Here is a 27868-nt window from a genome sequence, read left to right as displayed (position 1 = left end):
AATGCCCTGGGGACATGAGTTCAAATCCCATCATGGTAATTAATAAAATCCATTACCTAATTGAAAAAATCTGGAATTGAAAGCTAGTCTTAGTAATGGTGCCATGAAACTACCATTGTCGTAAAAATCCATCTGGTTCACTAATGTCCCTTAGAGAAGGAAATCTGCCATGCTTACCTGCTCTGGCCTACATTTGACTCCTGACCCACAGCAATGTGGTTATCTCTTAACTGCCCTCTGAAATGACACCGCAGTCCACTCAGTTGTCAAGGTTATTTCGGGATGGGCAACAAATGCTGGCATTGCAGGTGACGCCCATGATAGAATAAAAAAAAGTATGAACAGCTGCATAGGCTGGTTGAGCTGAACGGCCTTTTCCTGTGCTGTATATTCTAGGTAAAAAAAAATAAAGGTTCCATTTACCAAAAACCCTGAAATTTTTCCTAATCCCTATCCACACACTTAATGACCATTTTATATTGATGATCTCTCATCACTGAATCCCCAACTAGAAGAAATAAGCTTTCCTTACTCTATCAAAACCCTTTGTAATTTAAAAAGCTTGTATTAAGTCTTCTCCTTTCCTTCTGTGTTCAGTGGAAATAGCCTCATATCTCAGGTACCCCCTTTATAATTATAATCACAAATCAGGTGGCACAAATGAAAAAAATTTCCCCTCTAAGCTGTAGTCAGAGAAATGATGGCAATTTTCATGGCGTTATTTTCCATTGTTGTTGAGATGCATCATAAAATCGCTCATCGTGCAGCCGCTATCAGAGAGCAACAACTAACTAGTAGCGTTGTTAAGTCCATTTCTCACTTTTGTTCATTATTCAAATAAAGAAGTTTTTTTTTTTTGCCCTCTCCTGACTCTTGCTGGAGCTCAGGTTCACTGAAACCTCTGATATCCTGCCCATGTGAACCCAACCAGCAAGTGTGTTTGGCAGGGTTTTCCACCACAGAAAGCTGAGCTAATCCAATCCTCACCTAGTCTCCACACAGGTGCACTTTCATAGTGGAAGTCACCAATGAGCAATTAGGATTAAGAACTTCACTGTGTACAGTTTTGGTCGTCTTACCCAGGGAAGGATATATTTGCCTTAGAAGGAGGGCAATGAAAGTCTGTTAGACTGGTTCCTGGCATGAAGGGATTGTCACATGAGAGATTGAGTCAAATGGCCGGAATTCTCTACCCAGAGGGCTGTGGATGTAGATGCTCAGTCGTTGAGTATATTCAAGAATGAGAACGATAAATTTTTGGACGCTAAGGGAATCAAGGGGATCAGGCAGGCAGGTGGAGCCGAGGTAGAAAATCAGCCATGATCTTGAACGGCGGAGAATGGCCAAGTCCTGCTCCTATTTCTTCTGTTCTTAGCCCACGCGATTCCTTACTCTTTCCCTATTTCTTTGCCCTAGAGGTATTTGAGTACAATTGTAGTGACACATTTTATCTCCTGGTTAAATTCTGCAAATTCAGACCCTGAATCAGTTCTGCTGCCCTTGGTCTGGGGTAGAATAATTCTTAAAATATTTTTTAAATATTTTCTATTATAGAGGCAAAGCCACAAGGGCAAAATGATACTTATGAAAAGCATTCTGTTGGAAATCTGAATTTTCTACAAATTGAGTTTTGAGAGATTCAGCTTTTTGATTATACATTTTAAAGAATTGCTGGTACAATCTAGTCCTGATAAGTTAGTCTTTTTCTGCACTTTAAAAACAAAAATGAAATATCTGTTAAATTAAGCAACATAGATGACACAGCAAAGTGGGAATTTATTGCTCGACGATCCCATTTAATATAATTTGAGTAAACAACTTTGAATAAAGAGGCAGTGGACTGTAACTTTCATGCATCCAGTCTGAAGACACTCATTTTACACAACTTGGCTGAAAACACAAGCATACATGTTACCATATAGTCAATGCATTACTAACAGTTCCCTTCCATGAAATCATAAATGCATTGATGGCTATAAAACTGAGAGCAAAAACAGCTCCACATAAGTTTTTGCCTGCAATACTGCTACTCTCATTGTCCACCATCCAGCAAACATATGTAAAGGACAAAAGCATGTTGCTTGATTAATTTGTTTCCCGCTAGATTGTCACCACTAATACTGGCACTTTGCAGCTGCATTCTGTTGCATTTAACAGTAGTGTCAATAATTGTAGCTGTTGTGAAGCAAAAGCAGAACTGCATTTGGTTGGGGCATTAGGCAGGTAAAGATAAGAGTAATGGAACATTTTCTCAGGTATTTTATGTCTCAATACAGTGGAATCATACTTGGGGATGGCAATTGAGAGCGCACTGTGTTAGTTTATGTATGACGATATCAAACGCAACCAGGAAAACATTTCTGCAGCTCAGAGAAAGCCCTTCAGCAGAAAAGTTGATCTACTGGTGGTTGTTTTGTTGCCCATTCCTTATTGTCCTTAAGTGAGTGGGTTGTTAGGTCATTTCAGAAGTCATATATAGGCCAGACTGGTTTAGGACAGTAGATTTCCTTTCCTAAAGGACATTAATAAACCAGATGGGTTCTTACATAATCCAGTGGTTTCATGGTCACCATTACTGATACAAGTCTTTTATTCCCAGATTTATTTAATTAACTCAAATTAAATTTCCCAGCTGCTGTGGTGGGATTTGAACTCGTGTCTCTGAATATGACCACTATGCTAGTGTTCCCTGTTAGGATCAGGTGACTAAAGGAACATTGCTTGCCAATTCTGGAACCTCACTGATTGAAGTGATGGGTGTAAAACTTTCAATGTTATAGGTTACAGGAGCCTATGCTATCTCTGTGAATCAGCCCATAAACCCCAAATATCCCTGTTAAGCTAATCAAATGATACAACACCCTGCTTTTCAGATTCAATAATAAGGGAATTGGATATGAACTTAAAGGAAAAAAATTACAGGGCTGTGGGTAAGTAGCAGGAAGAGTAAGGAAAATGGAATAGCTCTTTCAAAGAGCTAGCACAATGAGCCGAATGGCCGCCTGCTGTGCTGAATGATTCTACAATGATGAGAGCTCACTAGAACATTACTGTGCGGCACTGTTTTAGCCAATAGGCTGAGCAAGTCTAGGGGCTTTGAACTCCACAGCAACGTTACAGGAACATCCATCAATGAGTTTCCTTTAAAAGAGTGAACAGACATTCTGAGTAGAACTTTCCCTTGTGCAAAGTTCTGCTCCAGTGACAATATCAGTGTGAAGTAATGCAACCATCCCATTGTTCTCATTCATGATATCACAGGAAGAGTACTTTACATCAAGTAAAGTTGTCTACAAAATGTCTGCCTCTAACCAGCAGTTGTAAAGCTGGAAACGGGGGGAGGGGGGGGAAGCAGTGACTTGGAAGACACCAGTATGTGAATAGATATCTTTCTTTGTAACTTTCAGAAGAGTACAGTAATCCTCAGTAAGATCATGTAAATGTTGTCTCATATGAATACTGTGATTCAAGAATAGAAATGCATTTTGGAAATTCATTTTGATTTCACGTATATAAAGTCATATCTTCTGTGTAAGTTCCCCCTCAAATTAATTGGGATCCTTTCTCTTAGCAATCATGATTCCAGTCATCTGTTGCTGATAACAGTGAAGTCGTTTCGTGGCATATTTGGGGAGAAGAACAGATTAAGGCTATGAATAGGTAAGATTTTTTCAATTTTTTTTTTTTACACAGCATCTAATTGGCAAAAGAACTTTTTCAGCGTGAATTATTTCCTTTTGTTTGAAGCACTGTCACAGTTTGAAATCGAACATATAATAGCAAAGAGTGAGGAGTGCATACGTTGAATCAAGCGTGGGGACTTTTCTGACCATATGTTTTATAATGATGCAACTATGACAAAACTGAAGCCTTTTTTTTTTTAGTTTTCTCCTTCGTAGTGGCTTCATTTAATTCAGTGGTATCATGTCAGAGTTGAGATAAACAGCTGCATTCACAGGAACCGCCTCCCAACCTAAACCCACACACATTTGTCATTTTGTCGGTTATCGCTGGTCTAATTTGTTTGAGGCCCTGCTGACCGGAAAACTGACCTCCTGAAAACTGGGTTAACGTCCAGTGGGGTAAGCAACGCGCCCAATTGAAGTGAAGTGGCCACTCTCTCCCCTCCCCTTTTTTCCCCCATCATACCTGGCTGGTTTTACTGCTGGGTGGTTTTGAGTCAGGCTGATGACCCATCCATATAAAATAAAGGACTTTATTATCAAAAATAACCCGGAGCGTGATTGGCTGGATTTAAAAACAGTGGAAGAAATGACTTGTCTCGTGCTGCTGCTGGTGAACAGAATTTACTTGAGGGAAGAACCAAGCCACACAATCTAGACATAAACTCGCTACATGACTGGTTCAGATATGTGCCTAATTGGCAACTGGTTTTGAAATTAGGAGACAGTGATACTAATTCCCTGAAGTTTCAGTGATACCAACTAGCTTCAAGCTATACTGGAGACTCTGAAGAGAACCTCTGATAAGAATTAGTTAACCTGGCACTCCCATAGTTACTATTAAAGTAACGACTACACATGTATACATAAAGCTGTTTAGAAAATCATTATATAGTTATTGTGAGCCATTTATTTTCCTACATAAGGAATTTAGTATAACTACTGTGGAGGTGTAGTATCGATGACATTTGAGTATTTGCTTACCATTCAAACAAGGTCTGCTAGTTTCCCTCTGCCATTTTCAACAATTTGGAGGATTTTGTGAAGGTCTGGGATAAATTTAAGAGCTACGGTAATCGCCAGAATAGATTCTTTGCTCAAGATTGGGAATGCACCTTTGAAACTTAAATGGAGAACAGGGATAGTAAAAACATTCTCCAGTTACAGGGAACAATGAGCATATTATAAAATACAGAGTTGGAAAATCTAGAATTGGAGAGCAGAAAAGACTCAACATTCACTATTAAGTTCTAGAGAAGGGTTACACAGAGTACAGTGTTAAATATGGTGCAATGCTGAACTGAGCCAGGTACATCTAAAATAATCTTATCAGGTTAAGTCGAAACTAGGTTTCAATCCGCCATATTGCTGCTTTTTTTAAAAACAAGACATGGTTTCAGTTTTCTGAAGAAATCTAAAGCTGGTGATAGCACAGAGCCGGCTATCACCTTGCGCTGTTGTCTTTGGCACAGAGATTTCCATTGTTCACATCTGGTCTGAGTTCAGTCTGGTGAAATCAACTTGGGTTGAACTGAACAAAAAAAATTCAAACTGAGGGCCTTGGCAGAGCAATTACAATCTGGGATGCTCAAGAGGCCAGAATTGGAGGAGCGCAGATATCTTGGGAGGATTGTGGGGCTGGAGGTGATTGTAGAGATAGAGAGGGGAGCTGAGACCATGGAGGGATTTGAAGCCCAAGAATGAGAATTTTAAAATTGAGGCATCGCTGGACCGGGAGCCAATGTAGGTCAAAGAGCGCAGGGGTGAAGGGTTTACCCCTGGTAACATCTCAATGCAACAGGTGTCAGAAGAAAAATGATTTGATGTGCTTCAAGGACGTTAACAACCCTAACCCACCCAGCATGCACAATCTATCCTCATAATAAGTCCCAACCACAAGATCCAGATCGCCAGATAGATAGAGAGGAGGAAGGCCGTTCAGCCCACTTCAGATCATCCATCTAGAAAAGACCTGTAGTTTTCCCCCAGTCACCCCCAAATAAATGATTCCCAGGCCTTTACATCCACGATCCTACCTGGATATTGTGTGAAGAGGCTGCTGACATGACATCTCCAAGATTTGTCTTTCACCTGCTTGAACCTGTCTCCTTGCTCTCTTATCACAGTATCCATCTCTGAATCAGGCTCCTGGGTTTGAGTCACACTCCAGAGACAAAATCTAGGCTGACGCTCCCAGTGTAGTATTGAGGGAGTGCTGCACTGTCAGCGGTGCTGTCTTTGGGATGATGTGGACATAAAAGATCTCTCAGCAGTATTTGAAGAAGTTCTCCTAACGTCCTGGTCAATGTTTATTTCTCAACCAACATTTCTAAACAGATTATCTGATCACTTCCACATTGCTGTTTGTCGGAGCTCGCTGTGTGCAGATTGGCTTCCACGTTTCCTACATTACAACAGTGACTACACTTGAAGTATTTAATTGGCTGTAAACACCAGCAGTTTGCATTTATATAGCCCCTTTAAAGTAGTAAAACATCCCATGGTACTTAAGAATGTTGGGACTTCCTGAAGTCACAAAAGGTGGCAAATAAATGCAAGTTCTTTATTTTCTTAACCTGAGTGTGTGTTCTGGATTAACCTTCTCCATAACATTGCTGCTCAAACACCATCCTGAAACGGATTATTTTGCCTCCTGACAGACTCAAGTGATGCACTCTTATTTCTTTGTCACTCTTCAATAAAAGCTTAAAGACATTTATTGAGGCTGACAGTTTATGCAAAATAAGTCTGATAGTGTAGCTGTTACATCTCGCTTGCCAGTTACCAGTACTTTACAAAAAAAAAAATAAACTACCCATGGCTTGGCCACTTGAACATTTATACCTGCCAGTCAGTGACTGATTTTATGTCATTACTGGTTCTGAGCATGTAATTCACTATTCATAACTTGTAAACCCTTCCCCACTTAGTGGGAGTTTATTTCTTTATTGTAGTCGGCTCCGTGGTCTGTTTTTGCTGAACACTCTTTATTTATCCATGTGGTTCTGATGTATTCAGGCAGTTTGGAAAACCTTTATCTTATTTTGCTAGAGCTGTGCTTCGCTAGGTTAAGATTATTTTCTGTGACGTGCTCAGTGAAAATGAAAATGTAAAGTGGCAGCCCCCTCCACATGTGTGATTGGTGATCCTTTACAATTTGGCACAAGCTGTCTGCATCTGGTATAGGATTTGACTGCTGGCTTCAGGGCAGTGCTGTTTCCCAGCTGATCCACTGCAAACTCGAGACCTATATAAATGTATTTTTTCCCCTTTTTAAAAATGAAAACCTACTTTTCCAGGAAATAAAATGTAATCTAACAGCAAACAAATAAAATAAAAATCCAAGTTAGTTCTAATAAAGGCATCAGTTGATTCTGCCTTTAATCAGAAGCATACTCGAGGTAAACATCATTTCTCAGTGCTTATGTTTTTCAGTTGTTACAAGAAAATTAAAATAAAAGGTGAAGTGACTACTTGAAGAATAAAGATTACTTTCTACTCGTTCGAAGGTAAAAGGTCTAATGAATAATGTTTTAGAATTGATTTGCTGCCCTTCCACAATAATTGAGCATGAAGCAGGACATTTATAAGCCAACTTACAATTAAACTTGACCCTGTAGATCTTTGTTTTATGCTGTATCCCAGCCTTTAAAGGTCAGGGGGCTAATTAGTGTCTGTTAAACAGGATCATAGTTGTATTTCCATAGTTTGTTTAATGGATTCTAAATTTCAGCCTTGGCAAATGGAAGAAATCATTATTTTTTAAAAAAACAAAGCACAATGAGATGCATTGTGGATAAATTTAGCTTTGTCTTTTAACAAGTATTGGAAATTCAGAAGAGATATTTACATAAATCATACTTTAATTAGAATAAATTTGTTAGCAATAGATTAATACCTGTTCTGAGAACATAATATAGACCTGTAGAGACTCTTGGGAATCTAAGCAAAGATATTGACCCAGACGTCATGGTACAGCGAGACTATCAGCACTCACCATTGTTAAAGAGTGAATCAAACATCAACTTTTAATATATTTGGACCATATCAAGCAATGTATTGGGCATGAATCCAAATCGCACACATTATTCATAATTTGATTTAAAATGAGCAGCTTTTCCTCAAGATAACAAATATAACAGCTGATAAATTCAAATATCGCACTAGTGGAGATGGGCTGCTGTTTTGAAAATCAAGGTTAAGGCAGTGTTCGGCTCACACAAGGAGAAATTATGAACTATATAATGAACTTATGAAACAAAACTTGAGGCGCGCCAAAGCAGCCCAGTTTCAAACTGACCAATGAGGAGAAAGGATTGTGACCGGCGGCGTGCGAGTGAAGCAGCAACATGTTCAGGAACAATCGGAGTGGAATCAGTGTCAGTTTTAATTCAGTTAGTAGTTCAAAAGTGAGAGTACCATCTCTTCCAGCGAAGAGGAAGGAGCCTGCCTAAGATCACCATCTTTAAACTACATTTAGGCAGAGACTGGAGTTGAGCTTGAACTCCTTACCTGAGAAATCGAACCAAGTTTTCGCCATTAAACTGTGACTGAGCAATCTGCAACAATGCATCTGTCCTCCTGAACCTCCCAAGATTGTCTTCAGTGAACAAGGGAAAAGATTACAGGCCTTCGCTGTTTCAATTCTTGGCCCCGCAGTAAAAGCAAGTTTTACAACATACTCTTTTTAAAATCATCAGACCTAAATGCATGTTATCTTTTAATCCCTATCTTTTCTTGTGTTTGTGCGTATCTGTATGCATATGAGAGAGGGTGAAGTTGCGTATGTTTTTGGGTGCGGTATAATGCACATTTATCATTCTTTTGAACTTGGGAGAAAACCTGTCATTTGTCTATTTGTTGACCGTTTAAAAAATACTCGGGTGTTAAAATACTTTTTAAAACACGCTGTCTTTGGTCAGTTGAAAGGTGAAAAAGGGGAAACCATCCCTATCATCTCCCATCTGTCCTTAACAGATAGGTGACTTGTCGTTCGAGATCTGAAACATTAGATCAAATGAGTGAATTGGTCACGGGAGGTATATTGATCATAAAATGGTAAAAATAAAATCAGGTTTTCTCAGGTTTTTTTTTACTGTGCTAAAACACTTAAGGTATGGCCACATTCCACACTAAAGTGGTTGTAGAACAGAAAGAGTTATATTGGGATGCATTAAATGTTGAGGAACTAAAAGCTGTAGTTGACCAGGTGGGAGTAACTTTAAGGCCAAAAGCAAGAAAGCCCAAGCTCCTCAAAACTCGAGCTAATTATTTTTGGCATGGACTCAGAATCAGAAGAAACAGGCATGGAACCTGAGACTGACAAAGTAGCCTTGGCTAGAATTCAAATGGAGACAGAAATTACAATGCAAAATATGGAATTCGAGTTTCAAATGCAAAGGGAGAGTGAGGCAAGGCAGTTTGAGTTAAAGAAGGAAAGACTGAAATTGCAAAGTGGGGTGCCACAAGCAATTCAAATAACAACCCAATTCGGAGCAAAGCTTTGATTTTAAGAGACACTCACGATTCATGACAAAATTTAATGAATGGAATCAGACTTTATCTCTTTTTAGAAAATTGCTGTCGGGTTAAAGTGGCCAAAAGGGTTTTGGACCCTCCTTTTACAAGGCAAATTAGTGGAAAGAGCCTGTGAAACTTGTTATCAGAGGAAAGCTCTTTAGATTATGAGCAAATTAAAACTGCTATTTTAAACGCCTACATGCTAGCCTTGAGGCATACTGACAAAAATTCAGAGATACTTGAAAAAGGCCTGCTCAAACCTTCCTGGAGTTTGAGCGAGTTAAACATATGGCTTTCGATTGCTGGATGAGATCTCTGAAGTTAGAACCTTGTACATGTCCATACCCCTATATTGGGTCCACTTACGGTGTAACCTAGTCTCTGGACCAGTTACGGTAGGGATTGCCCCTCGTCTGCCTGTGCCTGGAGTAGATTTGCTGTTTGGCAATGATTTGGCTGGGGTTAGAGTGATAGCCTCTCCCAGTAGTCTTAGACAAGCCAAATGAGGCCAGGGAGACAGAACAGTTACAGGAGAAAGTTCCTGGGATATTCCCTGACTCTGCAGTGACCAGGTCTATGGCTAAGCAAGCTCTGCTAGAGAGCTGAGCCAGTAATTCGGACAGATGACTCAGAGGTCTGGCTGGCTGAAACCTTTATCAGAGATTTAGAAGAGGAGAAGGAGGTGTTCAGCAGATCCTCCTTGATTGAGGCTCAGCAGGCAGTCCCTGACTCGAGAATAGTGCAGACTGCCTGTTCTGAGGCTGAGGCAGAAGAGGTTCCCGAATGCAATTACTTAAAAAAAAAGTGGAGACCTCCTCAGTGAACTACAGAGGAGGAGTGGACAGTGTTCCACCAAATTTTAATTCCCTCCCACCCACACCCCCGCCCAACCACCAAATATCATAGGGAAATCTTGAGGATTGTTCACGAAATCCCAGTGGTTGGGCATGTGGATATCCGAAAGATCCAGGCCCAGATAAGCCAGCACTTTATTGGCCTCATCTCCACCAAGGTGTGGTTAAGTTTTCTAGGACCTGCCATACCTGCCAGGTTGTTGAGAAACCACAGCCTGCAATCAAGCCCACTCCACTAATACCCATACATGCTTTCGAAGAGTCCTTAGCAGGGTTCTGGTAGATTGGAATCTTTACCTCAAACTAGGACCATTTTTCAATATCTCTTAACAATCATGGATATGGCCACCCGATTCCCAGAGGCCATACCCCAAGAAAAATCACAGTAAAAGGCATGGTCAAGGAGCTGACCCAATTTTTCACCCACTATGGACTGCCTAAAGAGATCTGATCAGATCAAGGATCGGGTATTCCAGGAGCTTATGCATAGCCTCAGCATTGAACAGCTAAAATCCTCAGATTTACACCCGATACCCTGCATATATTGACTGAGTAGGTAACTCGGCTTACATTAGTCAAATCGATTTATTAAAAGGGTACTGTCAAGGCGGCTGGAGTCACTGTTGTGAATCCATGAGGCAGAGGACTACGTGGATAGCATGTTCAGGGAGGTAATCACACCGCAGGTTAGGAACATGCAGGCGGAGAGGGAATGGGTGACTGCCAGGCAGGCAGTGCAGGAGTCCCCTAAGTCTATCTTGCTTACTAACTGGCTTTTCCATTTTTGATACTGATGAGGGCGTTGGTTCCTCAGGGGAGTGCAGCCAGAGCAAAGTCAGTAGCACCGCTGGTCGCTCAGCAGCACAGGAGGGGAGGAAGAAGCGTGGAAGAGCAACAGTGGTGGGGGATTCGACAGTCAAGGGATAAGACGGGCGTTTCTGCAGCAGTAAACGTGATTCTAGGATGGTATGTTGCCTTCCTGGTGCAAGATGTCATAGAGCGGCAGCAGGACATCCTTCTGGGGGAGGGTGAACAGCCAGAGGCCATGGTCCACATTGGTACCATCACATAGGTAGGAAGAGGGATGAGGTCCTGAAAGCAGATTTTAGGGAGTTAGGAAGGAAATTAAAAAGCAGGACCTCCAGAGCAGTAATCTTAGGATTACTCCCAGTGCCAAGGGCTAGTGAGTATAGGAATAGGAGGATTGATCGATTGAACACATGGCTGGAGAATTGGTGTAGGAGGGAGGGCATCAGATTTCTGAGGCATTGAGACCAGTTCTGGGGCAGGTGGGAGCTGTACAAGATGGATGAGCTACACCTTAACAGGACCGGAACTAACCTCCTCGCAGGGAGATTTGCTAGTGCTGTTGGGGAAGCTTTAAACTAGCTTGTCAGGGGGTGGGAACCTGAGGTGTAGCTCAAATTGGAAGGAACTAAAGCTGGTAACAGGAGGTAGAAAAGTAGCAAGCTGCATTAGAAGACAGCCAAAAGAAAGGCGAGCATCAACTAGGCTTAGAATGCAGAATAATGTCAAGACGACAAGGTTAAGGGCATTCTACCTGAATGCATGCAGCACTCGCAACAAGATGGATGATTTAAAGGCAGAAATAGAGGTAAATGGGTATGACCCAATTGCCATTACGGAAACGTGGTTATAGAGTGACCAAGACTGGGAACTGAATATTCAAGGATATTTTGACATTTAGGAAGGAGAGGAAAAAAGGAAAAGGACGTGGTGTTGCGCTGATATTAAGGGACGGGATCAACACATTAGTAAGGGAGGATCTCCGATCGGAAGAACAAAATGTGGAATCTGTTTGGGTGGAACTAAGAAACAGCAAGGGGCAGCAAACATTGGTAGAAGTTGTTTAAAGGCCACCAAACAGTCGTGGTTGTGTGGGGCATGGTATTAATCAGGAGATTAGAGAAGCATGTAGCATATAGCATAGGTAATGCAGTAATTATGGGTGACTTCAATCTGCACATATACTGGGTAAACCTAGTGAGCACTAATGTTGTGGAGGGCGAGTTTCTGGAATGTGTTAGGGATGGTTTTCTAGAGCAGTATGTTGAGGAACCGACTAGAGAACAGGCTATTTTAGATCTTGTATTATATAATGAGAGAGGACTAATTTATCTTGTTGTAAAAGGACCTTTAGGGATGCGTGACCATAATCTGATAGAATTTTACATTATGTTTGAAAGTGAGATCGTTCAATCTGAAGCCAGGGTGTTAAATTTGAACAAAGGAAATTATGAAGATATGAGGGGCAAATTGGCTGAGGTGGATTGGGACAATACATTAAAAGGTATGATGGTGCATAGGCAATGGATAGTCTTCAAAGAATTATTACATAGTTTACAGCAACTATACATTTCTTCAAGGCACAAAAACCCCAAAAGTAAAGGCAGTCAACTGTGGATAACAAAGAAAGTTAAGGATTGTATAAGATTAAAAGAAAAGGCCTATAGAGATGCCAGAAATAGTAATAAAGCTGAGGATTGGGAGGATTTTAGAATACAACAAAGGAGAACGAAGAAACTGATAAAGGGAGAATAGAATATGAATGTAAACTAGCAAAAAACATAAAAATGGACTGTAAAAGTTTCTATAGGTAGGTAAAAAGGAAACGTTTGGCTGACAAATGTGGATCCATTACAGGCAGTGTCAGGAGAACTTATAATGGGGAACAGAGAAATGGCAGACAGACTAAATGATTACTTTGTGCCTGCCTTCACTGAGGAAGATACAAGAAAACTCCCAGAATTAGAGATCCAAGGGACTAGGGAGAATGAGGAATTGAAGGAAATTAATATTAAGGTTGTATTGGAGAAATTAATGGGGCTGAAGGTTGATAAGTCCCCAAGACCTGATATTCTATATCCCAGAGTGTTGAAAGAGCTAGCTGTGGAGATAGTGGATGCATTGGTAATCATCTTCCAAAATTCTGTAGATTCCTACAGATTGGAAGGTAGCAAATGTCACCCCACTGTTTAAGAAGGGAGGGAGCGAGACCTGTTAGACTTACATCAGTAGTAAGGAAAATGTTAGAATCTATTCTAAAGGATGTGATAAATGGACACTTGGATAATAATCTGATTGTACATAGTCAACATGGATTTATGAATGGAAAATCATGTTTGACGAACCTGTTGAAGTTTTTTGAGGATGTTACTAACGGAACTGATAAAGGGGACATAGTATACTTGGATTTTCAGAAGGCTTTTGACAGTCTCCCACAGGAGGTTGGTTAACAAAATTTAAAGCACATGGGATAGAAGGTGATATACTGGCATGGATTAAGGATTGGTTAACGGGCAGAAAATGGAGTGTAGGAATAAACGGGTCATTCTCGCGTTGACAGGCTGTGACTAGTGGGGTACCGCAAGGATCAGTACTTGGGCCTCTGCTGTTCATAATATATATCAAAGATTTGGATGTGGGGACCAAATGTAATATTTCCAAGCTTGCAGATGACACAAAACTAAGGAATGTGTGTTGTGAGGAAGATGCAAAGCGGTTTCAAGGGGATGTGGACAGACTTAGTGAGTGGGCAAGAACGTGGCAGATGGAAAATAATGTGGAAAAATAAGGTTATCCGTTTTGGTAGGAGGAACAGACGTACAGAGTATTTCTTAAATGGTAAGCGATTAGAAAGTGTAGATGTACAAAGGGACCTGGGTGTCCTTGTCAATAAGTCACTGAAAGCTAACATGCAGGTGCTGCAAGCAATTAGGAAGGCTAATGGTATGTTATACTTATTGCAAGAGGATTTGAGTACAAGAGCAGTGAAGTCTTGCTTCAATTGTATAGAACCTTGGTTAGACCGCACCTGGAGTACTGTGTGCAGTTCTGGTCCCCTTACCTTAGGAAGGATATTATAGAGGGAGTGCAACGAGGGTTCACCAGACTTGTTCCTAGGATGGTGGGACAGTCCTATGAAGAGAGATTGGAGAAACTGGGCCTGTATTCTCTAGAGTTTCGAAGAATGAGAGGCGATCTCATTGAAACCTACAAAATACTTATAGGGTTAGACAGGGTAGATGCAGCTAAGATGCTTCCTCTGGTGGGGAGTCTAGAACCAGGGGACAGAATTTCAAAATAAGGGGGAAGCCACTTAGGACTGAGATGAGGAGAAATTTCTTTACTCAGAGGGTTGTGAATCTTGCAATTCTCTATCCCAGAGGGCTGTGGAAGCTCAGTCATTGAGTATGTTTAAAGCAGAGATTGACAGATTTCTAAATACAAATGACATAAGGGGATATGGGGATAGTGTGGGAAAAAGGCATTGAAGTGGATGATCAGCGATGATCGTATTGAATGGCGGAGCAGGCTTGATGGGCTGAATGGCCTCCTCTTGCTCCTAAGTTCCCATGACCACCCAAGCTAAGGAAATCTCAGCTTTTGTAATGCCAGATGGTCTATTCCGATGCAAAGTCATGCCATTCGGTTTAAAGAACGCCCCAGCAACCTTTCAAAGATTGATGAATTAAGTTGTGGCTGGCTTAGGCAATTGTATCATCTACCTTTTATGACCTCCTGGTGGACAGTGACACCCGGGTAGACCACCTAAACCATTTAAGGGCATTATTCCAAGGTCTACGAAATGCTAACCTAATGGCAAATTTAGCTAAAAGCAAGTTCGCTAAGGCCAAAGTGACCTCCTTGGGACATGTAGGCCAAGGTCGGGTGCTGCCAAGGGCAGCAAAAGTACAAGCCCTGATGGATTTCCCCGTTCCCAAGGCCAAGAGAGAGATGATGCAATTCCTGGGGATATGCGGTTTCTATAGAAAATGTCTTCCTAATTTCAGCACACCAGCTGCACCATTGACTGATCTATTAAAGAACTATGCCAGGTGGCTTTCGGGAAATCGAAGGCTGTTCTAACAAATGAACCAGTATTAGCAGCACCAAACTTTAACAGATTCTTTAAGGTGGCTATTGACACGAGCGATGTGGGAGTAGGAGCTGTCTTACGCCAGGAAAGTGACTCGAGTATTGAGACACTGATTGACAATTTTTCCAAAACATTAATTAAACATCAGCGGAAATATTCCGCCATAGAAAAGGAAGCTTTAGGACGTCTGTTAGCCCTTCACAATTTTGAGCCCTGTGTTAATATTGAACACAGGGAAATTTTAATATACACTGACCACAACCCACTAACTTTCCTAGATTCAAAGTTAACATCAGGCTGTTCAGATGGAGTTTACTTCTCCAGCCGTTTAACTTAAAAATCACACACATAACTGGGAAGAACAATGTCATTGTGGACGCTCTGTCCAGAACTTAAACAGACAACGTGCCACCAGTAACCTGTAAAGTCTAGCGACAGTGACCCTGAGGAATGCAAGTGAATGAATGCATGAAGATGTCTGCTATCGTGTGTTCTTACTTTCCTTCTTTCTAAAAAAAAAAAAAATTAAATACCAAGGAATTTCATTTTTTCTCTTTTACGGGGAGATGTCACTCTCGTGCAAGGAAAAATGAACTATATAATGAACTTATGAAACAAAACTTGAGGTGTGTCAAAGCAGCTCGGATTCAAACTGACCAATCAGGAGAAAGGATTGTGGCTGGCGACGGTGGCAGGAGCACAAGCTCTGAAACAATCGGAGCAGAATCACTGTTGGTTTTAATTCAGTTAGTAGCTCAAAAGCGATAATTCCATCTATTCCAGCAAAGAGGAAGGAGCCTGCCTAAGATCACCATCTTTAAACTATATGTCGGCAGAAACTGGAGTTGGCCTTTAACTCCCCACCTGAGAAATCGAACCGTTGAACTGTGACTGAGATGAAACAAAAGTCTGCAACAGTGCATCTGTCCTGTTGAACCTCCAAAGTCTGTCTTCAGTTAACAAGGGGAAAGATTACAGGCCTGCACCGTTTCAAGTCTTCGTCCTGGGGGATAAAGCAAGTTTTACAGCAAACTCTTTCTTTTTAAAATAATCAGACCTAACGCATGTTATCGTTTAATCTCTATTTTTTCTTGTGTGCCTGTATCTGTATGTGTGAGAGAATGGGTGAAGTTACATATATTTTCGGGTGTTGTATAATAAACATTTATCTTTTAAACTTATGAGAAAACATGGCATTTGTCCATTTGTCGGCCATTAAAATGCTCGGGTTAAAACCTGCTATCTTCGGTCAGTTGAGAGGCGAAAAAGAGGAAACCATCCCTATCATCTCCTCTCTGTAACAGCAGGTTAAGTGTACAGGATTCATAACTCTGCACCTATCTCCCACTGTATCCCGTGACTGCTTAATATAGCCATGTGGCAGTATGTGTTCCATTCCTCAACGCTGACCTTCAGTTTAATGAATACAAATTCACCAGAAGTAGAATGAAGCGAATCAAGGTTACTGCCTACGTTATGTCTTGAGGAATTCGGATGGTCCTAATAAACAAGTAACTTTTCACTCACTAGGACTGGTGTCACTAGGCATATTAATAGGGCCTTTCTAATCTATTTTTCAGTACTGTACAGGTATTTTGTTTAATTTTTAGAAAAAAACACTCAATCGCCTATTCTGTATTACAGGTAAAATTCTCTGGTGATGTGGGCCAAGAAAGCTGCTAGCTGGAGCTGATGGTAATCAGTAAAATCTGAGTTGCTGCAATTTGAAGTAGTATTGGGCACACTTCCCTAAAGAGGCAACTGGTCCACTAAGGTTTCAAGAAGGCCCTTAGCCAACTGCTGCTCCAATAATCAAACCACTCATGGCTAGCAAACGGAAGTCAACAACTCCTTGCATGGTACGTGCCACAGATGTCTTGGAGCAGGACCCAGATTTGGAGATGGATGGAAATTTGGGCGACGGGTCTCCGCACCAGTTGTCTGATGAAAGCTGGCCAGCAGGTAATGGGATAAGTGAGGGAGATCAGGTTTTAGAGAAAACTGCCTTAGACAATCAACAGACCAAGAAACTAGAAGGAGGCTATGAATGTAAATACTGCACCTTTGAATCACAGGACTTGAATGAGTTTACAGAACATGTTGATACGATACATCCAAATGTTATCCTCAATCCATTTTATGTCTGTGCGGTTTGTAACTTTACAACAAAAAGGTATGACACCTTTACTGATCATAATAGCCGACATCATCAAGGAGAAAACAACTTCAAGTTGAAGTTGATAAAGCGCAATAATCAGACTATCCTTGAACAAACTATTGATGATCCCACTAACAGTGGGATTGCAGATAGAGAGGAAACTCCTCCAGCGGGAATCTCAATAAGTAAAACTCCAATCATGAAAATGATCAAAAGCAAAGTAGATGGTAAAAGAATAAATGTATTGCCACGAGTGAAAGATGAATATAATACTACACAAGAAAGCAAGACAGAAGGGAACAGCGGTGACCTTATCCACAATGCCAATGGTGGGTTGCTTATTCCAGAAACTGTGATTAAGGATGGAGTACCTCACGTGATGCCATCTATACAGCCACCACCAAACATCAATCTCATACCCAAAGTCATGATTCCCATGCATGGCTCTAAATATAACGCTGCTATGGATGTTAACAAAAGCCTAATAGGTTCATTTAATAAATTCCCCTACCCTACACAAGCAGAACTATCTTGGTTGACAGCTGTCTCAAAGCATCCGGAAGAACAAATTAAAATGTGGTTCTCAACGCAGCGACTTAAACATGGCATCAGTTGGGCTCCTGAGGAAGTGGAAGAGGCCAGGAAAATGATGTTTAATGGCACCATTCAGACGCCAACAATCACTGTTGTACCAGCGCAGATGCCGTCTTCAAAAGGCACTACACAGCAGGTTATCCAGACGGGAGTGCCATGCCAGTTAGTTGGTCAGACAGGTATCGTATGGACACAAGTTACAAATGGGTCAACGGTGTCTTGTTCCCCCATCACGTTGACTGTAGCTGCTACTGCAAGTCAAGCCCAGTCTCAGAAGCGGAGTTTGCCACCCTCGCAAGTAGCTGCAGAGCCAAAACGTGCAAATGTTGTCCAGGTTTGCCAGCTTGCATCACAGGGGAATTCAGTTGTGTTTTCTCCGGGGGCCACCGATGTAAACACGAGTCGTAAGAAGACAAAGGAGCAAATGGCAGAACTGAAAGCCAGCTTTGCCATCAGCCAGTTCCCCGATGATGAAGAAGTTTTCCGGCTCATGCAGGTCACTAAACTGTCCAGGGCAGAAATTAAGAAGTGGTTCAGTGATAACCGTTATCGAACACAAAAGGGCCATTCCAGTCATGCTTCAACTGAAATCGTGGTCACTATCCCCCAGGATCCTCCTTTAGGAGGCCACGCAAATCGGAAATCTGGATGGAATAATTTTTCTGATCTTGCACCACAGAAATTCAAAGAGAAAAGTATGGACCAGCTGAAGGTGCTCGAGGAGAGCTTCCAGTATAGTTCCTTTCCAACAGACGAGGAGAAAGAAAGACTACGGGCAGAGTCCAAGCTAACCAGGAGGGAGATTGATGCCTGGTTCTCTGAGCGGAGAAAACTGAGAGACTCGCTAGAAGGAGGGATTCTAGAAACAAGGAAATTGCCACTGAATCCAGATGTGAAACCAGAAAATATAAAATTAGAAGTGCAAGAAATAGCTGACAATAGCCACACAAAAACCTCCCATTCAGGTCCAAATTATCCAGCCAAGCCTGGAACCCCTCCACCAAACACAGGAATGCAGCATATTAAAACTACCAGTCCAATTGACAAGACTCATAAGAAAAGTCAGGAACAGCTGCACATCCTAAAGAGTGCATTTGTGCGCACGCAGTGGCCAACAGTAGAGCAATATGACAGTTTAGCAGTGCAAAGTGGACTGCCGAGAAATGACATTGTACGTTGGTTTGGTGACAACAGATATGCAATTAAAAATGGCAACTTAAAATGGCTTGACCAGTACCAAAGAGCAAATACGGAAAGTCACAACGGCCAGAATAACCTCAATGGCAATGAGCGAAGAGGAAGCAGCAGAGGACATAAAGCAGCCAGCGTTTGGAGTGGAATCGGGCATTCCACACACAGCCGGGCTGGTAAAACTGTCCTATTACAGTATTATTTACGGCACAGACAGCTAAGGGAGGAAGACCTAGATGAATTGGTTTCAAAGTCCAACATGAGCTATGAACAGGTCAGGGACTGGTTTGCAGAAAAGCAAACGGAAGATGCCATGGACACATCAGAGAGCAATAGCAGAGACGGCCAATATAGCGACGAGGATGAGGAGTGGGGTGAGGTAGAGGACATCAGTGAGAGAGATGAATATGTCGTCTCTGAATTCACAGGCAACTGGGCACACACATCACAATGTGGCTCAACTGAGTTTAATGAACTGGATTCTGAAAGTATGTCTGCTGAAAATTCCACAATATAGCTAAGGTAAAGGACTTCATTATTTCCCATCTGCCACCACTCAAGTGTATTTAATTTCTTCATTAGAATTGTGTGTTGAGACTATACGTGTGCGAAAGCTGCTGTGAGTAACATAAGGAATAGGAGTTGGAATAGGCTGTTTGGCCCTACGAACCTGCTTCACCATTCAATATGATCATGGTTGATCTTCCAACTCAACTTCATTTTCCCACACAATCCCCATTTCCCTTAGTGCCCAGGAATCTATTGCTCTTTTTCTTGAATATACTCAGCGACTGAGCATCCACAGCATCTAGAGAATTCCAAAGGTTCACAACCCTTTGAGTGAAGACATTTGTCCTCATCTCAATCCTAAATGGCAGACTCCTTATTCTGAGACTGTGACAGTGTTCCCTCGAAACTGCACAGCAACTCAAGTTCCCTCCGCTAGCCACGCACAAGTCGACCCCGTTAATTGAACAGCATGTGCGGCCATGCAAAAAAATTTAAAGGGCTCACACACTTAAACAAATCATCCACGCACTAGAGGGGTATGTTGACTGTGACCCCTAGTTTTAGACTATCCAGTCAGGGGAAATATCCAGCATCAACCCTGTCAAGCCCCTTAAGAATATTTTATGATTCATGTGATCACCTCTCATTCTTCTAAACTCTAAGGAATGTAGGCCCATTTCACTCAATCTCTCCTTGTAGGACAAACTCCTCATCCCAGGCATCAGTCTAGTGAACCTTTGTCACACTCCCTCTAAGACAAGTATGTCCTTCCCGAGGTATAAAGACCAAAGTTTGGACACAGTACTCCAGGTGTGGACTCACCAAAACCAATATAATTGTAGTCAGACTTTATTACTCTTATACTCCAATCCCTTTTTAATAAAGGCTTACATACTATTTGCTTTTTACCAGACAGCGTATTTTGGTGACCTAGGAAAGGGTCCAGCTCAGTTTTTTTTCAGCATTTTCCCTTGATTTGGCAGAGTGAAGCCAGTGTATGAATATCAGTTAAAACTAAAAACAGAATCTTTTGGTAGAGTGACATTCTGTGGTCGAGGGTTTGATGCTCCGGCATTGTAGATAGTAGACCTTCATAAAGCACTATTGAAATAAATGGTATGTATGCCTTGGCTGATCTTTTTAACTCTTCAGCGCTGCACTGGCATATATTACCAAAATAATCAATATCGCAATCATACAGCTCAAAAGAAGGCCATTCAGCCCATCGTGCCTGCAACAGCTCTTTGGGAGATCTATCCAATTTGTCCCACTCCTCCTCTTTTCCCCCATAGCCCTGTAAAATTCTACCTTCATGTATTTATCCAATTCCCTGTTGAAAGTTACTATTGAATCTACTTCCACCGCCTTTTCAGGCAGCACAATTCGGGTCATCATAACCCGCTGTGTTTAGAACCATAGAAAGGTTACAGTACAGAAAGGAGGCCATTCAGCCCATTGTGTCTGCGCTGACTGAAAAAACTAGCCGCGCAATCTAATCCCACCTTCCAGCACCTGGTCCATAGCCTCGCAGGTTACAGCACTTCAGGTGCATGTCTAGGTACCTTTTAAATGAGTTGAGGGTTTCTGCCTCCGCCACTGATCCGGGCAGTGAATTCCAGACACCCACCACCCTCTGGGTGAAAAACTTTTTCTTCATGTCCCCTTTGATCCTTAAATAACCTTAAATCTGTGCCCCCTGGTAATTGACCTCTCTGCCAGGGGAAACAGGTCCTTCCTGTCTACTCTATCTGGGCCCCTCATAATTTTGTACACCTCAATTAAGTCACCCCTCAGCCTCCTCTGTTCTAAGGAAAACAATCCTAGCTGATCCAATCTTTCCTCATAGCTGCAACTTTCAAGCACTGGCAACATTCTTGTAAATCTTGTCTGTATTCTCTCTGCCGCAATTGTGTCCTTTCTGTAATGTGGTGACCAGAACTGTAAGCAGTACTCTAGCTGTGGCCTAACCAACATTTTGTACAGTTCCAGCATTACATCCCTGCTTTTGTATTCAGTATCCCGGCCAATAAAGGAAAGCATTCCATATGCCTTCTTCACTACTCTATCTACCTGTCCTGCCACCTTCAGGGACCTGTGGACATGCACTCCAAGCTCTCTCACTTCTTCTACCCCTCTCAATATCCTCCTGTTTATTGTGTGTTCCCTCGCTTTGTTTGTCTTCTCAAAATGTATTACCTCACACTTCTCCATTTGCCACTTTTCTGCTCACTCAACCAAACAATTGATATCATTCTGGAGTCTACAGCTATCCTCTTCACTATCAACTACACGGCCAATTTTTGTGTCATCTGTAAATTTCCCAATGATGCCTCCCACATTTAAGTCCAAATCATTAATATATACCACAAACAGCAAGGGTCCCAACACTGACCCCTGTGGAACACCACTGGAAACAGCTTTCCATTCACAAAAACATCCGTCGACCACTACCCTTTGTTTCCTGTCCCCGAGCCAATTCTGGATCCGACTTGCCACGTTCCCCTGTATCTCATGGGCTTTTATTTTTCTGACCAGTCTGCCATGTGGAACCTTGTCAAATGCTTTACTAAAATCCATGTAGACCACATCCACTGCACTACTTTCATCAATCCTCCTGTTACTTCCTCAAAAAATGCAATCAAGTTAGTAAGACACGACCTTCCCTTTACAAATCCATGCTGACGATCCCTGATTAATCCGTGCCTTTCTAAGTGGCAGTTTATTCTGTGTGTCAGAATTGATTCTAATAATTTACCCACCACTGAGGGTAGACTGACTGGCCTATAATTATTTGGTCTATCCCTTGCACCCTTTTTAAACAATGGTACAACATTCACAGACCTCCAATCCTCTGGTACCTCGCCCGTATCTAGTGAGGATTTGAAGATGATCCTCAGAGCATCTGCCATTTCCTCCTTGATTTCCTTTAACAACCTGGGATACAATCCATACGGCCCTGGCACTTTATCCACTTTCAAGGATGTCCGATCCTCTAGAACTTCCTCTTTCATTATGCTTATTGTATCTAATATTTCACACTCCTCTATTACTACAATGTCTGCATCATCCCTCTTCTTTGTGAAGACCGAGACAAAAAACTTAACCCTGTCCGCATCTTCTGCATCCACGTCTAAGTTCCCTTGTACATCTGTGATGGGCCCTACCCTTTCCTTAGTTATCCTCTTGCTGTTAATGTACTGATAAAACATCTTTGGGTTTTCCTTGATTTTACCTGCCAATAATTTTTCATGTCCTCTCTTTGCTTTCCTAATTTCCTTTTTTACTTCACCCCTGCACTTTCTATACTCTTCCAGTTTCCCCATGTTGCTTCTGTTTCTTTTGCCAATCACCTTAAATCTGCGTCCTCTGGTTATAGACCTTCCTACCGGTGGAGAGAAACAGATTGTAATCTGTTTTAGTCTGTTACAAATCTCCAATATCATCTTTAAAATCAGAAGAGTATTCCTTAAACATGAGTTGCTGAAGAAAAAGGCAAACACTTTGTTTACTAAACAGATTAAGACATGCCGCAGTGGGTTAGATCCATGCAAGACTGAGGTTGAAGGTCTCCTCACTTTGCAGGCTGAACGACACCTCAAGATGATGTATTTTGGCAGTCTCGTAATGATGCTGAATGGAGCACGTTTCTCCAATGCATGCAATCTGAAGTTTTTTTTTAAGTGTAATCACATATTCATGATCTGTGCTGATAATTTCTGGCATACCTCAACTCAAAAACAACAATTTGCACTTATATAGCACCTTTAACATATGTCCGAAGCCACTTCTGAGGAGTGTTACCAGAAAACAAATTGCCATCAAGCCACTTATGAAAAAGACAGAAAATTAAGTGCTCATGTTGAATGAGTTGTTCTGTTGGAAAATGGGCTATGGACCTTGCAATGATTCTCTCTTTAAGGACAAAAATTCAATTATTTTTCTGTTATCACAGAATAATGCCTTCAACATCGTCAAGCATTTTCTTTGACTGATGAGTTTGTGATGAATGTGGCGTTGGCTTGCAAGACCAGATTCCATGCATCATTGTCCTGCCTGCACTCCACGCACAGACATTGCTCTAGAGCAGATTGCTCTCCATTATTTTAGTTTGCTGTTATTCTGTGCTAACTGTCAATATAGCTTCAGATTGATCAGTGCTTTGCCCTGTTTTGTGCCAGTGATATCTTCCTAAGACTCCACGATAGTATTGTTATGCCTTTAAAAACCATTTAGGCTCTTGGCATTGTGCTGCATAAATACATTTTACATTTTCTGTCTTATGATATGACACTTTATTTGTGTCCACTTGTGTAAACCTTGCAACAGTGTTCGTGTCCTGAGCATTCTGTTTGAAAATGATTGTTCATTGTACGGCAGGAAACCAAGTGTCAGCCTTGGCTTCGTGGGTATCACTCGCATCTGAGTCAGGAGGTTGAGGGTTCAAGACCTGCTCCAGAGACTTGAGCACAAATAGAGTCATAGTGTTATACAGCACAGAAACAGGCCCTTCGACCCATCGTCTCCATGCTGGCCATCAAGCACCTAACTATTCTAATCCCATTTTCCAGCACTTGGCCCTTAGCCTTGTATGCTATGGCGTTTCAAGTGCTCATCTAAATACTTCTTAAATGTTGTGAGGGTTCCTGTCTCTACCACCTCTTTAGGCAATGTGTTCCAGATTCCAACCACCCTCTGGGTGAACAAATGTCTAGGTTGGCACTCCAGTGCAGTACTGAGAGGGTGCTGCACTGTCAGAATCAGAGTCATCTACAGGACAGAAGAAGGCCATTCAGCCCATTGAGTCTATGCCAGCTGTCCCTAGCGAATCCAATAAGTCCCATTCCCCGCTCTATTCCCGTAGCCCTACAAATTTATTTCCTTCAAGTACCCATCCAATTTCCTTTTGAAATCATCAATTGCCTTTGCTTCCACCACCCTCGTAGGCAGCAGGTTCCATATCATTACCACTTGCTGCATAAAAATGTTCTTCCTCATATCCCCCCTGTATCTCTTGCCCAAAACCTTAAGTCTGTATCGCCTAGTCCTTGTGCCATCAGCTAATGGGAACGGTTCTTGTCTACCTTATATGAGCCTGTCATAATTTTGTTGACCTCTATCAAATCTCCCCTCAATCTCCTTTGCTTCAAGGAGAACAACCCCAGCTTCTTCAGCCTAACCATGTAGATAAAATCCCTCGTCCCTAGAACCATTCTGGTAAATCTCTACAACCCCTCAAGGACCCTCACATCCTTCCTAAAGTGTGGTGACCAGAACTGGATGCAATACTCAAGTTGTGGGCTAACGAGTGCTTTCAGATGAGATGTTAAACTGAGGCCCCATCTTCCCTCTCAGGTGGATGGCACTATTTTGAAGAGGAACAGCGGAGTTCTCCCCCAGTGTGTCCTGGCCAATATTTATTCCTCAATCAGCATCACAAAATCAGATTATCTGGTCATTATCATATTGCTGTTAGTAGGAGCTTGCCATATGCAAACAAATTGGCTGTTGTTTGTCCTACATTACAATAGAGAATACACTTCAGAAAGTGCCTCATTGTCTGTAAAGTGCTTTGGAATGTCCTGTGGTCATGAAAGGTGCTATATAAATGCAAGTCTTTTTGTTTAGGTACTTTCTCCCCTCCTTCACAGGTACTCCTTGGCTTTCCATATTTCCTCCTTGGGTAGGACCTCCCCATACATACAATGCTCTTTCTCAAGAATTGGTGAGAAAAGGAATTAAGAACAGAAAAATAACACCAGCTGCAACTTTTCTCTCAGACTTTCCTCCCATGTATAAGTTGTGTTGTGGTATTGGTTTCTTGGATGGAGGGGGATCTTTAAAATTCAAGGCCTTAAAGTTTATCTGATATGACACAGTACAGCTCAGTGATGATCTTGGACCCTTTTGTACCTTTCAAGTCTATGAGTGGCAGTTTTAAATGTTTAATTTTTAATATTGTGTTGCTGTTCCAAACACACAATAAAAGCAGTCCACCCTCTTATGTAAAACTCTTGGATAGATATTAATAGTGGAAAGGTGCAATCCTGTCACACAAAGGAATGTCTCCTTTGAAGAGTGATGATTCTTGGAATGGTTCTGTTCTTGCGGCGAACAATTACATAGAAATTACAGCACAGAAACATACCATTGAGCCCAACAGGTTTGTGTTGTTCATGCCCCACACAATCCTTCTCCCACCCTATTTCATCTCGCCCTATCAATATAACCTTCTATTCCTTTCTCTCTCTAGTATTTGTCTAGCTTCCCCTTAAATGCGTCTAAGAGCTTTGTGCTTCCAGCTTTGGTGGGGACTGGTTCCTGTTCATGAATGCTTTCAGTTAACTTTACCTGGAAAGTGCATGTGTAAGGATGGCAGGCAAGGACAGGGTTGTGCTTTGTTGTGATGCCCCGATCTTGAGGGTCCAAGAGCCTCCTGGCACTCAGTGTACAGGTTCAGAAATGGCCATTTGTGTGAGGCAGTCAAAGGCTAGTATCGCCTATGGAACCATACCCTCTGCAGAAGTAAGCATCTTCAAAAGGAGGAAGAAGAAAATGGGGCAAAGTAGCAAACAGAAGGGAGGACAAATTGTGCTATCCTCCACATACTAGTTGCCAACACTTCAATTGCCTGTTTCATCTATCACTGATATTTTCTTTTGCACTTGGAAATGCAAATATTGTCCATCCCTAGTTGGTGAGATGGCAGTGCGAGGTCAACTTTTTCAACCACTGCTGTCCTTCTAGTGATGTTGCTCCCTTTAACATCTCATTGCCATCACATTATTCCATTGACGTTGCTTCATTCTTTAGTGTTTGCAAGACAAAATGGTTTTATACATTGAGGATTTTCTTTTGCTAATTTACATCTTTGTGAAGCACCATGGGATAAGTCTCTGTTTAAAGGAACTCTACAAATGCAAATTGTCATTGCTGACGATTGATTACAGTTGAGAGGGAGATTCTCCTTTCACACCCCTCCAAAAAAAAAAGTGCATTTTTGCTCATCTTTTTAATTCCTACATTCACCGTTCCCCGACATGACTTTGTCATTTCCGCACAAGATTCTCAATGTTGCCCTCAAGCCAAAGACTAAGATGAGGATAATAAACGTTGGTTTCTGACTTGTTTGCCCCAAACCTGAGATAAAATCAGGAAACACTATGAAAAATGGGCTGCCAGGGCTGGGGGAGGAGTGAAAACTCATTGCAACTATCTGGCACTAATGATTTGCAGATAGCATGACTGTTTGTTGTACGATTTGTCTTTTTTAAGCACGTAACATTTGTTTGTTTCGCCTTCATAGGAAACCAAATGAGAAAAGTACTGATGCACATAGCAACATCTGTCTAAAGAAAACTATAATTTCTGTTCTCTGCGACGGCAAAGAAAGTAATTGAGAACTGTGGCTCTGACTCTATATTGTGTGAGACAGCAAACTTGGAGACAGAATGAAGGACTGACTTCCTGTGCAAGCATCTTTCCGAGAGCGAGAGATTCAGTTATATCCATAGTGCCAAAGTTTTACTACTGCAATCAAAAGGGTCTTTGTAAATAATTTTTTCTGTTTTTGAACAGATTTGTACAATTTAGGAATTTTATTACATTTATAATTGGTGAGAGTTAAACTTTGCAGATCAGGGTGTACCCTTATAGTCCCCATTGGTTTTAGATTTAGCAACCACTACCAGACTCTCTTCATTTGACATCTTTTACATTCACTACTTTACAAAAAATAATCCGAACTCCTAGCCAGAGGGCTGAGATACTGAATAAGGAAAATCATGTTCAAGTCCAGTAACATCTTTAGGTCTTGATGTACAAAATGGCAGGAAAAGATATTTTAACAAGCACATTATTGAAGCTTGACATTGTAAGAGGCTACATTTTGTATTGTAATGCGAACTGCTCTAGCCAGCCTAGAGTCAGCTAGAGATGTGGAATATTGACTTATTTATGTCAGTATGCTAACATAATTGAAGTTGCAGTAACTTGTTTCCTCCTATCTTTTGCAAGATTACATATTCAAAAAAATAAAAAGTGTTGTCCCCAGTTTGAACTTTTGTAATTATTTTACAAAACGTAGCAAATAATGGAATAGAGTTCAGATTATAGCCCTGTTTCTGAGTCAAATTCCACAGATAGGCTTAGGTGACTGGACAACTGTGGTTGTGGAGCACTGGACTCCAAAGGGTCTAAGTTCACATCTAGACCCAGATTTCAGATTCGGCTTCTATTACTGTCTGGGTTTTACCAGTTCTCACCCAAGCCATAGTGACATATTGGGCGAGATTTTAACTCATTCAAAACCCACCCACTTGCAGAGAGTTAAAATCGGGCCCAACGTTGAGAGGAGAAAATCATCACAATTGAGATCTATTCTTACCCTGCAGAAAGTATCTGTTTCAGGGGCCATTGTCCAAAAGTGAAATTGGGGGACACTTGTTCACGTAAAGGATGC

The 27868-nt window shown here is 41.6% G+C and overlaps 1 protein-coding gene across 3 annotated transcripts in view; it reads left to right on the top strand.

The window, feature by feature from the left end:
* Positions 1-27454, top strand: part of zhx2a (zinc fingers and homeoboxes 2a) — an 87778-nt gene extending 60324 nt beyond the window's left edge. The window contains exons 2-5 of one of the 3 annotated variants that reach the window (XM_068032552.1): positions 3572-3660; positions 7119-7192; positions 16602-19422; positions 26714-27454. In XM_068032552.1, coding sequence (XP_067888653.1) covers positions 16781-19417 — 2637 coding nt within the window. In that variant the 5' untranslated portion in view covers positions 3572-3660; positions 7119-7192; positions 16602-16780 and the 3' untranslated portion in view covers positions 19418-19422; positions 26714-27454. The remainder of the gene's footprint in view (positions 1-3571; positions 3661-7118; positions 7193-16601; positions 19423-26713) is intronic. The other 2 variants (XM_068032553.1, XM_068032554.1) reach the window with 2 other exon arrangements.
* The last annotated feature ends 414 nt before the right edge of the window (positions 27455-27868 follow it).

This window comes from Heterodontus francisci, chromosome 5, assembly GCF_036365525.1.
Source record: "Heterodontus francisci isolate sHetFra1 chromosome 5, sHetFra1.hap1, whole genome shotgun sequence".
Classification (NCBI taxonomy): domain Eukaryota; kingdom Metazoa; phylum Chordata; class Chondrichthyes; order Heterodontiformes; family Heterodontidae; genus Heterodontus; species Heterodontus francisci.
The sequence above is the reverse complement of the archived record's forward strand: the minus strand, read 5'-3'. Positions and strand labels throughout refer to the sequence as shown.